General features: G+C 45.6%; 1 protein-coding gene across 2 annotated transcripts in view; it reads right to left on the bottom strand.

Annotated features, from left to right (window-relative positions):
• Positions 1-11,302, bottom strand: part of LOC310796552 (apoptosis-stimulating of p53 protein 2-like) — a 44,299-nt gene extending 32,997 nt beyond the window's left edge. For both annotated transcript variants that reach the window (XM_083658757.1, XM_083658758.1), the window contains exon 1: positions 11,160-11,302. In XM_083658757.1, the coding sequence (XP_083514883.1) occupies positions 11,160-11,186 (27 nt within the window). In that variant the 5' untranslated portion in view covers positions 11,187-11,302. The remainder of the gene's footprint in view (positions 1-11,159) is intronic.
• Between the last annotated feature and the right edge of the window lie 1,406 nt (positions 11,303-12,708).

The raw sequence follows: 12,708 nt of genomic DNA, 5'->3' as shown, positions 1-12,708 counted from the left end.
AGAGTAATGATCAGATCAGGTTCACGTGTTCCCTGAGCAGAGTAATGATCAGATCAGGTTCACGTGTTCCCTGAGCAGAATAACGATCAGATCAGGTTCACGTGTTCCCTGAGCAGAGTAATGATCAGATCAGGTTCACGTGTTCCCTGAGCAGAATAACGATCAGATTCACGTGTGCTCCAGCACAAGAGTGGTAGAGAATAGTTGGCTTACAGCCCCCGCGGGGAGAATATGTGCCTCTCTCAAATTAAGTTTGATACTAGCGTAAATGAATGGCTGTAGAAACGTTGTCTTTGCGATAGTGTGATATAAAACACTACCACTGGGGGGCTTCAGTCAAGTGGTCACCAAAGTCATTAATTTTCAAATTCTACCGATAGCAATTTTGCATTCAAATTGCAATTTTTTTACATTCAGAAACAAATTAGAGGAGTGAGCCTTTGTTGACGTTGCATGTGAGAAATGATTATAAAGTCAGCTTCACATGGGCCCTATAATAACATGTCATTCTCCATGTCCCTCCTTGAGATGCACCTTGTGAGGGTCAGGTCCTCTGCTCCATCTTTGTACAAACTCAATTGGTCTCTTATTAGGTTAAAGCGTGTTTGAAAACTGACTGCCAGTGCACTTTCCTATGTCCAGGAATAAACAGAGTAGTACAGGGCGTTGTAATGGAATTACTCTGCAGTAACAGGGTACTTACAAATGAAAGGCCATTCCATCCTGGGGAATAAACATCGATACAGCAGCTATAAAGATCCATGCTGCCTTGAAGGCATCTTATAATCCTGGGTTTGGGCGGTGATTGGAGAAAGTGCAGTAAGAGATCCTGAAATGCCCTGTTACAAATGAGCCTCTATCTATAGGCTCTTTCACACACAGATCGCGCAAAAATTGCCGTTTAGGAGTCCCGCAAAGGCCGCACCCTCGCCACAGAAATTGCTTTCACACAGAGCCAAGCAGCACGGCCACTTTCCCGTGCTGTGGTGTACTTTCAGGTGAAATCCCCTGCTCCCGGATTGAAAGGCGAGCGGAGGGATTTCCTGCTCCTCCTAGCCCAAATGAATATTTTCATAGGTTAGTGTAGCCTAGGCTACTGTATGATGAACAAATTCATTCAACAACCAAGACTTCCCTCCTTCTCCTAGATTCATCCTAAATTGGAACGATACACGACCGCCCGCATATCAAACAGCTGCAGTCTGCATAACGTTCGTCGGGGGAATAGTATAGGCTATAAATGCACATGACTACTTAACGTTAGGGCTGTGCGATTTTGCCTAAAACTAAAATTGACGATTTTTTCTCTCAAAACTCGATTTTCGATTTCGATTTCGATTTATTATACTATTATACTTCTCTAAACATTTGTTGCCCTGCAGAGCTCTTTTCCCCCCTTTTTTCCATAAGACAATTTACGCTTTTACTCTGAAGGTAGAACAACTCAACTTCCTGTTTTAGCTTGCAGCTGCTATGCTTAACTTCCTGGCTGTTGCTTGCTAACTTGACACTGGTGGATTTGCGTGTTCCTCCGTGAGATAATTATATTAGTGTCTAAGCGACCACCCGTGCTCGGAGTTATATCTGTACTAGAATAACACAAAGTCACAACAGGAATGCGTGGAACTGCGATAGCAGTTAGGGGGAAATTCAGACACACAGGGGACAGGTGAGTCAGCTGAGGCAGCCATGAATACAGCCAATCTATCAGTACTCGGTGGCCTCACGTGTTGTTTTGTTATTATGTGAACTGGCAACGTTTCATCGTCCGGTGATAATGTCTTTGTTCGTGTGCGCGCGTGAGTGTGTTGTGGCAATCGTTATCTTGTAGGCTACAGCCTGCAACAAGCTGCTTTTTGGTCGGAGGTGTTGAAATAAGTCCATTGTGCTGCTGTTTTTAGTAGCCAGTATCACAGCCTCTAGAGAGACTTTACACAAGTAGCAGCATGCGTACATGAGAGAGAGCCGCCCCGCGTAACGTACTTACCCTAGTTAAAGTGAAAATTAAATTTAAATTACAAAAAAAAAAAAAAAAAAAAAAAAAAAAAAAAAAAAACGATTTTACGATTTTCATTTTTTTAACATCGTCCTAACTAATTAATTCGATTACGATTCAAAATCGATTAATCGCACAGCCTTACTTAACGTTAGTAGTTTTTGTAATGCACAGAGCTGATTTCGAGAGGGAATACTGTATCTTCAGACCAACTCGCCACAGACAGCTATAGCCCTCTGAAGCTTATTATTATATCCGTTAATTTTACCTACTAATGTCAAAATCATTTGAGCATAAAGCCTAACCGCACGGAGCATTCCTCCTGGAGTCCCTGCAGTCATGATTGTATAGGCTACTTTTTTTACTTTCACTCCTGCACTTTCTTGATACATGAGGTGATTTCCCCTGTAATTTTTTTATGAATGAGCTGACCATTCGCACCTTTTCCGGCTCGCTGCTACGACGCTTTCAAATGGAGGCGGGTTGCCAGGTAACCCGGCGCTGTTACTACCTACCGTCGCGGGAGAAAAGGCATAAAACAATTGTCCACCAAAGCGCGTTCACGACTTTCACATCGGAGGCGCGAATCCTATTTTCCGTGCATTTTTCGGCTTTCAAGGCCGGTGTGAAAGAGCCTAATGTGTAGCTTGCAGCAACAATGTTTCTGTTTAACATCTCACAAGAGAACAGAAATAGCTTTGAACATCTTTAAACATCATGACAATGACCAAACACTAGGCATGTGCACTGGCCATCTTATTTATTCTTCTACAGGCCTTCTAAGACAGTGGTTCTCAACATTTTTCACATGAGGGACCCCTAAACTGACAGAAATTACACCACGGACCCCCCATTTGATAGGATTTTGTCCCACGGTCCCCCATATGATAATAAGATTGATGCTTTTAGATGTTTTATTACAGAAAGTGTATAAAAGCCATGACCAAAATAGTCATTGTGTTAACACATTGACTGCCAGCCGTTTTTTTCTTGCTGTAGGTAGCTTCTGCCAAGCCGTTTTTTGAGGATTGTGGCTCATTTTACAAGCGCCGAGGATTATTTTCTGCTTGGAGTTTGTGAACATACAATATCTCAAAAGTACTAATAGAATGTGTACTTTCTCTGTCTAAAAGAGTTAGTTTGTAGAGTTAGTAGTTATGTAAGCATTAGCAGTTGAATACAGCATGGTTTTAGCATTAGAAAAAATATTCAGAGATAAACGGCTTTTTGTGAAATTCGATAGAGCTGTCACTTTAACCATTCATTTTTGGCTCTCTCTCTCTCTCTCTCTCCCTCCCCCTCTCGCTCTCTCTCTCTCTCTCTCTCTCTCCCTTCCCCTCGCTCTCCCTCCCTCTCTCTCTCTCTCTCTCTCTCCCTCCCTCTCGCTCTCCCTCCCTCTCTCTCTCTCTCCCTCCCTCTCGGGAGGGAGACGCACTAGGTTTAATCCTAGTGAGAGGGGGAGAGGGAGAGAGAGAGAGAGAGAGAGAGAGGGAGGGAGGGAGAGAGAGAGAGCGAGAGAGAGAGAGAGAGAGAGAGGGAGAGAGCGAGAGGCAGAGTTGCTTCAACTCCTCCCTCTTCTTGGCTGGAGCGGCCGTCACAGTCTCAGTGCTTTTGCTGCTCCTGTGCCTGTCTGCAGGCTGCTGTTTGAGGAAGTCGGCATGGACTCGCTCGCTTCTTGGGAGTTTTGGTTGAGAGAAGCTTTTGCGATTCTGGTCATATTTATGCTGCGTGTTTCAAAGTGTGTTCCACCTGTAATGTATTATGTAAATTTGCAATCCCGCATCGCCAGCAATCAGCGCGAAAACGAGAGCGTTTTCCCCCAACCATTTTCATGAGAATGTAATACTGTAAAATCGCCTCGCCATTTCCTTGAATGGCTTGCTCCCTTTTTCTTTGATTTCGCTCGTCTGGGGGAGCACTGTCAACACTTAGTGGGTCGGTAAAATAGATTATACACATTCAATACCTCCAATAATTGTATAGGAGACGTAAAAGGGATTGATCAACGCCCCACCGTCAAAAAAAAAAAAACGATTTTTTTGACGTATCCATACGTCGCTGGCAGTCAAGCGCTGGATTTTTTTTGACGTATGCATACGTCGCTGGCAGTTAACGTGTTAATTATGAATGGAATTATAGCGAAAATAAATTACCTCCCTTTTGGCTGGGGACCCCCTGGAACCCCCTCAAGCATCCCTGGGGGTCCACGGACCCCCATTTGTGAGCCACTGTTAGAGGATAACAGGGGACACATACTTGACCGTGTGTGTGTGTGTGTGTGTGTGTGTGCGCGTGTGCGTGGGAGGGGGGGGGGTCCCAGGACGGGCACACACACACACTTATATGATAGATATTGCAGACTCTGCAGCAGCAGCAGCATCTCCCTCCCTGCCTGCCACACACAGCCTGTCTGTGCTTCAGGAGTTGACAGGGTTCCAGCATCATGACAGTCCTTCAAAAAGCTCCATGCATGATTCCTCTTGATCACTCTATCTGCTGCATTAGGAGAACGAGGGGGCGAGGGGGCAGAGGTCAGGGGTAAACAGCCAGGCAGCAGAGGGAACCATAGAGGGAATAGAGAAGGCACAATAGCCTGTTTCAGCTGTAACATTTAGCAGGGGGGGGGGGGGGGGGGTATATGCAGCTCTGACAACACGCAGAAGCTGTGACTGTTCGATCGGGACAACCTCCTCTCTCTGTCTGCACTGCAGTGCACTAGTGCCTATCATTTTATAATCCGCTATCTCTCTGTACTCTCTCTTCTCGCTCTGCCGTGATGTGCCAGGTTCAACTTTGTGCTCCGTGTGGGAGATAAGGGAAATGAGAGTAAGATTTAAGCAGAAGGGAGAGAGGATGTATCTTCCTTCCACGTCCTGCGTACTGCTTGGATGAAATCACTCGGTAACAAAAAAGGCTACAATCACAGATTAGAGATTTCACAAATCGCACCCACGTTAGGGGTGTCAAAAATAATCGATTATAAGATGTATCGCGATGCGGACGTGCACGATTCTGCATCGATTCACAAATGTCAAAAATCGATTATTAAAAATAATAATAATAATAATATTTTTTTTATAATAAAATAAAATATAATGGAAGTACATGCAGTTGTTTATTTTAATGATGGATCATAATACAATGCAATTCCAAATGCACTTTTATTTTAAAAGTAGCCACACAGTGAGAAAAAAGAAAGTGAGAAAAAATAAATCATGTATTGCGGAAAAAAGTGATGCATCGATAATCGTAATCGAATCGAATCGTAGCCCTCTGAATCCTAATCGAATCGAATAGTGAGGCCAGTGAAGATTCACAGCCCTAACCCACGTCTATAAATATTACAGTAAATCAACGCTGTCCTAAACCCTGTCTTGTGGTCTGTATCATACCAAAACACTGGAATAATTCAACAACTCTGGGTATACCGAAATATTCACAGAATAGCGGAAATATAATATGGCCAACTTGTATGCGAATTATGCAAAGCAATCCTTCATCCAACCAAACCTTCGGAGGGAAACACGCTTGGGGAAAAAATGTGGGAAAATCACGCTAATTTGCTTTCACAAACAATGGACAGTAAAGACATTGCTTTATGGCGTCTAATCTGTCCTAATATAAAGAAATGGCTTTATGGCATCTAATCTGTCATCATATGCAGAAGAAAGAGCTCAGTGAAGCAGGGGAGTGGGTCACTGGAGGAACAGTGTGAGATTCCCTGAAGTGTTGAGTCGTTTGGGACTGATTCCCGGACCACCCGAACACTGCTCAGCCATGGACTCTCTGCTCCCCGTGGACCACCCTAACACTGCTCAGCCATGGACTCTCTGCTCCCCGTGGACCACCCTAACACTGCTCAGCCATGGAATCTCTGCTCCCCGTGGACCACCCTGAAGCTTCTGGCATACTCTTCGCGCACGCGCTGGAGGCGGGGCTCCGAGGAGGGCGCGCGCACTCTGCGCGGGCCAAAACAGAACATACTCAGTGCGCAGCTCCAGGCTCCAGGCAGTCTGAATGAAATTGAATGTAACGTTCCCAATTCTATGTATTAAATTATAAAAAACGACCCTCAACATTTGGGAAGGCTAAGCCACACAACTAGTTCGTTATAATCGAACGCCATGCTTCAAAGGCAACTTTACGATGGTGAGGACTCAATCACAGCAGATATCCGCTGATAGTCTACCACGGAGATCTCACAGGCACAGGCAGCAAAACCGACGCGCTGATAGAAAAATCTCCATGGACGCGCCGCGCTGCGCTCAGGCCTCGCCCCCCGACACGCCCCGTGCGATGTCGTCATAATCGCCGTGCGCCCTATGCGCTTGGCTGGGCGCGAAGAGTATGCCACAAGCTTAACACTGCTCAGCCATGGGCTCTCTGCTCCCCCGTGGACCACCCTAAAGCTTCTGGCATACTCTTCGCGCCCAGCCAAGCGCATAGGGCGCGCGGCGATTATGACGTCATCGCACAGGGCGTGTCGGGGGGTGAGGCCTGAGCGCAGCGCGGCGCGTCCATGGAGATTTTTCTATCAGCGCGTCGGTTTTGCTGCCTGTGCCTGTGAGATCTCCGTGGTAGGCTATCAGCGGATATCTGCTGTGATTGAGTCCTCACGGTCGTAAAGTCACCTTTGAAGCATGACGTTCGATTATAGCGAACTAGTTGTGTGGCTTAGCCTTCCCAAATGTTGAGGGTCGTTTTTTAGAATTTAATACATAGAATTGGGAACGTTACATTCAATTTCATTCAGACTGCCTGGAGGAGCGAGCTGAGCACTGAGTATGTTCTGTTTTGGCCCGCGCAGAGTGCGTGCGCCCTCCTCGGAGCCCCGCCTCCAGCGCGTGCGCGAAGAGTATGCCAGAAGCTTAACACTGCTCAGCCATGGACTCTCTGCTCCCCGTGGACCACCCGAACACTGCTCAGCCATGCACTCTCTGCTCCCCGTGGACCACCCTAACACTGCTCAGCCATGGACTCTCTGCTCCCCGTGGACCAGACTAACACTGCTCAGCCATGGACTCTCTGCTCCCCCGTGGGCAGACTAGTGTTTCAGCCTCAGAAAGGCTGTCTCTTTCTGCAACTCGACCACTTCCCCTTTTCACCTGGATTCCGCACAGATGTCAGCCGGGGCAGGTAAGCCGACACCTGCTCAGGTGACTCAGGTGTGTTTCTCTCTCAGGAAACAGGCTAAGTGTGATGCTACACAAATGTAGCATTAGGGGACTGTGCAGTAATGACACTAATGCCTTTCATTTTCCATCTATGGCGTTATTACATAAATAAACAGCTTTCTGTGATGGCTGTGCCTATTTGAACCACTCTGGTTTTGTTTTATAATTAGTTCTTCTTAAAGCAGACAGAAATTCAAAACATTGGCGTTGCATGTCCTGGGCTATCCCTTATGTGACTGCTTATGTGTCTGTCTGCTGACATAACGAGCAGAGCCCCTCCCACAGAGCAGCAGAGCCCCTCCCACAGAGTCAACACAAAGCCTGTGGTGGCCGAAGAGAAAGCCTGCTCAGGTTTCTGTTGACAGACACAGCAAAGCCAGGCCGCGCACAGCATTACCTCATTTCCCCACCATCATAACACACGCCGACAAGTCTAGCAATAGTGACATTTGTTGTGGATTAAGTCAGACAATGCACAGCTTAAGATGTGTGCGGTCAAAGAAGCCACAACTAAATATATCGTCCAGGCACACTTTTTTTTATATTTTATGGGCTTGAACGTCTACACATCAAGCACTTCTTGCCATGGGAGAATAATGAGGAAATGATTTCAGAGAGTGTGCCTACCTCTGCAACATCTGAAATCCAAAAATGTGGATGAAACTCTGCCCATATAAACTTACTAACGGTGTGTGTGTGTGTGTGTGTGTGTGTGTGTGTGTGTGTGTGTGGGGGGGGGGGGGGGGTTATGTGATTTATCTGTTAAGTTAAGTTAAGTTATCCTTTATTTATCCCCATGGGGAAATTCATCCTCTGCATTTGACCCATCCTCTACTAGGAACCTTCCTAGAGCTAGGAGCAGTGGGCAGCCGCAGTGCAGCGCCCGGGGACCAACTCCAGTTCTTTTACCAGTGCCTTGGTCAGGAGCACTGACAGAGTGTTAACCCTAACATACATGTCTTTGATGGTGGGAGGAAACCGGAGCACCCGGAGAAAACCCACACGAACACGAGGAGAACATGCTAACTCCACACAGAAAGGACCTGGGACGGACCGGGGTTTCGAACCCGCAACCTTCTTGCTGTGGGGCAACAGTACTAACCACTGAGCCACCGTGCATGTTTAAATAAAGGCTAAATAAAAATAAAATACAAATGTTGCCAAAAATAGTCTAATGAATATAACTTCCCTTTAAAAACAGCACAGCAGAGTGACATATGGAGTAGTAGTAGTAAACCACCGGGGAAGCCTAAACAAAACCATCAATCGCCCCCGTCAGCAGAACAAAGACTGCTTTGACGGGAGATAAGGGTGAAGCAGGGTGAGATAAGGGTGAGGCGGGGTGAGATAAGGGTGAAGCGGGGTGAGAGTTGCACCTTGTAAATGGCTCAATAAAGGGTGAGCATCCCTTATCAGGGTGCTGCCTGCCACACAGCACAGGCACACACAATGTGCTCTCTCACCACACGACGTGCCGTAAATACGACTCCCTGGAACTCATTGTGTTCAGGAAAACAGTGACCCCCCCCCCCCCCCCCCACTACTTCCCCATTTACCATCGCAGCCAGCAATTATGCCACTACTACATTCAAACTCCCCACACGCCCCTGGCCTGTACCAGCAGGGTCACAGCCTATTTGTACAGGCTCAGACAATGCATCACATGAGACATGGCTATATAGAGAGCAGTTTTTCTGCTGATCAGGCAGACAGCACAGAGACGTCAAAAGAGCCCAGGCTATATCTCACTCAAACACACCACACATATACGGTACTTGGGCGATGGGGAGGCAAGGAAGGCCAAGGTCTCCTGTGTGTGAGAGAGATCTGAATCTCATAGAAAAAAAAACATGTCAGGGTGCCAATTTATATTGATGCCCATGGAATGGAGCGTGTGGTGATGATAACAAATGACTGTGTGAGAATAGCAGAGAGCTAGGTCACGCAGCCGACGGGAGGCATCCTTGTCTCCGCATCACGGTTAAGATGATGAATTCACTGGTCCAGCTGTTTTACTGGAAGGGGAGGTTCTGCACGTGAAGGAGAAGCGCCTGGCAGACACCGAGCTGCACACTTGCGCACAAAACGAAGCATTCTTTCAATTTGTCACGATGAACACTATCCTTTAAAAAGCGAACCTGGTCGTGCTGTTTCATACACCTAGGGCTGATGGGCGTCGATAACGTTGAAATCAATATCATGATAATCATTAGGATTTTTCTCGATATCGATATATATCACGATATGGTTGGTTCCTGTATGCAAAAATGACGTTAAATAATCCAATTAATGATCATCTCATTGAACCAAATGGTACTGTTAGGTGTGATGTCAAACAAAACAGAAATATTCAAATAACATTCCTACCATATCCCATTTTATGAGAGTTTTTAAGTCAAATGTGCATGTCATAATCAATTCAGACAGTAGAAATGTGTGTCGCGATATTAAAATATCATCACGATGATTCCACTGAAAGACGATAACGATTAGGGCTGTGCAATAAAATTGATACGCCAATATATCACGATATTCTTTTCTGCAATACTGTATCGATATTTCAGAAAAATATCGTGATATATCGCAATATTGATTTTTTGCACAGCTGTGTGTTCAGTGACACAATAATAATACTTTTTATTTCAGTGCGTTCACTAACACGCAACACTCAGTAGTTTTGACTCAATTTGTTCACTAAGTTATCAATATAAAGTGATGGTACAGATTATTACACTACCTGGGTGGTACACACAGCGAGTTGTATTTTCAGCTCAATTTTTTTTATTTTCAGTAAATTATGTAGAGTATTGCAATATCTATTGTATCGCAATGTATCGTGATACAATTGTATCGTGACAATGTATCGTGATACGTATCGTATCATGAGGTCCTTGCCAATACCCAGCCCAAATAACGATAATATTTAATTATCGCCCAGCCCTGCATACACACCATGTAACTTAACACAATTCTTCAGCAAAAAGCAAGATCTAAACAAGATCCAAAATCAACCAGAGATGAAACAAACATTAACACTGTCCCTTCTTCTATGAACTAAACAACCTCATCAGGTAAATCAATAGCAGCCTTATGAATGCGGCTGGGTTGAACACTAACCAATTACCCGTCGTCCAGCCCCTCTCTACTTACTTTCACTGCACCGATTGCTTTGGACTTTGCTCTGCCATCGGCAGTCCCGAGAAGGAAGACGGTTGCATTTTTCAAAACAAGATCCTCCTATCATAATTTGCTGGGATGATTGATACAGTGTGTATGTACACACGCGCACACACACACACACACACACACACACACAGCTGTAGTGTTCCCTCTACATCTACACACATCAAGAAGTGCTGAGAGATGGAGCCTAGCACTGCAGTGAAAGCAATGGACCTCTGATGATGATGGCATGGCAGCAGTCCAGCTCCGAGAGCCAAGGCTTAGCAGTGCCAGCCTGACTTGACAGGTAGCCTTAGCAGGCTGTTAGGGGTATAGCCTATATAGCCCACAATGGAAATACATGGAAGAAAGACTGACTGTCTGAATGCACGAGTAAATAAGATAATAACGAGTCGACCATGTCAGACGCTCGTTAATTGTCTTAATAATAATAAGCCATGCATAGATGGATATCATGACTGGTTCACGATTTAAATGCAAGTTATCCGTGCATGCACTGAATGACTCACACAGCAAATAAATGACATGGACAGCAGTTCATTCATACAAACACAAGATTAGAAATGAGAACTAGTCTCCACAGCAGAAGACAGTGAGTCGGGACGGGACACGGGACTACAGCAGTCGAGGTGGGAAACACAAACACACGGGGCACAAAAGTAGCATCAACTTGCCACGTCAATTTAAATGTCCAGGTACAAGATTAGCAAATGTGTGCGGTTATGTGTCGAAAAGACAGAAGGCAGTTAGGCTGGTGGGGGGGAGCAAAGTCATAACTTGTTAGTGAAGCATAACGTTAAACTCACCGGCATCATTTTAGCTTCGTACCGCATTTAGCTACCCGACAGAGCATGAATCCCTCTCTGGTAGTTTCGACGGGACAGACAGGGACTGCTGCGAACACTGTAATAATCCCGTAGCCCCACGACGGGCAAGGCGACTTTCTCCTGCTTCGGGGTCCTGTTAAAAACACATTCAAAACAACAACGTTATTCGCTGAATTCTGCCAAAACGTCAAAAATAAAACAGTCACGTTCTAGCGGACTATTTATTTTCTGCCACCATGGACCTGTTGCAACAAGAAATAACAAGGCCTTCACGACAAAGTTTCCGTTGTAGCCCGTCTGAGCATCGCTTGGAAGTTTGTAGCACGCGCAGCACAGCGATACCATTTATTACACAACTCATATCATGGTCGGATACTACAAATGACAAAACAAACAAACAACAAACAATAGCTAATGAGCTATATAGTAATTATTGTAAATAATCTAGGTTAAACTTGCCCGAGGACGCTTCTTGTTCAGTCCGAAACCCCGTTGACAGTGTACTGTTGCTCCGTAGGTTGCAGCCAGCCTATCCCAGAGTGACGTAGTGAGAGAAGGCTCTTCCACATTGGAATTTAAGCCCCGCCTCCGTTTTGGATCAAGGAAAACATCCCTCGCGCGCCCCTCGGAAAAAAAGTTGTCAATCTTTGTGTGAAACTCTTTTTGAAACAGCAACTCACATTTTTCACAGTGTCTCACTTCAAGACAACTGAGTTGATCAACAAACGTAAAAAAAATAAATTGGAAAGGGAGGAGATACGTTGGCTAAATCAGAGAGTAGGTGAAGGAAGAGCTCTCACTCTGCCCATAAATTGGAAGTTGAGAGATAGCGTAGCGTAGTAGCCTAAACATTCTGACCTACCCCAGATAAATAGGATATTTTGTCAAAATTACACACGTAGACTGCCAATATTGTTAACACTCGGAGCTAACGTCTTTGCCGTGACAATATCGCCTCGTTTTTCTGGAGAAGAGTGCATGATGTATCCTCGCGGGCAGGAGGGGGCACGGTCACCTTTAAGTAGTACTGGGTGAGTGATCACTCATTTAAAATATCCTCAACTAGAGGGAAGGGTCCAGCTCCGGCCGGAGCCAGTACAGAGCACGCGCTACATTACAGCTAGGTAACATGATATAGTAGGGGTAATAGTGTGATAAAGATGTAATAATTATGATATACCATGTATATAGAAATGTAAACGCGGTGTTTCATCTGAAAAAAGGGAACACCTCACCCAATCAAGCATAGGCTACATTTCCCTCTCATCTGTAGTGCTATTTATCCATCTAGATCGCTTTGGGAATAACTATAGCTTTATTATGTAACATTTTCTTGTTTGGGAAGGAGCCATGAAGGAGCGCTTTTGAGGTGCTCTTTGGACAGAGGGATTCGCCTATGGGCGTGTTCTGTACTTAGGGGGCGTGTTCTGTACTGGCCCAACTAGAGGCGCTGGGAACTCCAACTCCCAGACTCCTCGTCGTCAACGGCGAGAGAAAGGTCCAGCGAGCGAACAGGCAGCGAGCGCAC

The sequence above is a fragment of the Poromitra crassiceps genome (assembly GCF_964638095.1).
Source record: "Poromitra crassiceps genome assembly, chromosome: 22".
NCBI classification, from domain to species: domain Eukaryota; kingdom Metazoa; phylum Chordata; class Actinopteri; order Beryciformes; family Melamphaidae; genus Poromitra; species Poromitra crassiceps.
Note: the sequence above shows the minus strand (reverse complement) of the source record. Positions and strands in the feature narration are given on the sequence as shown.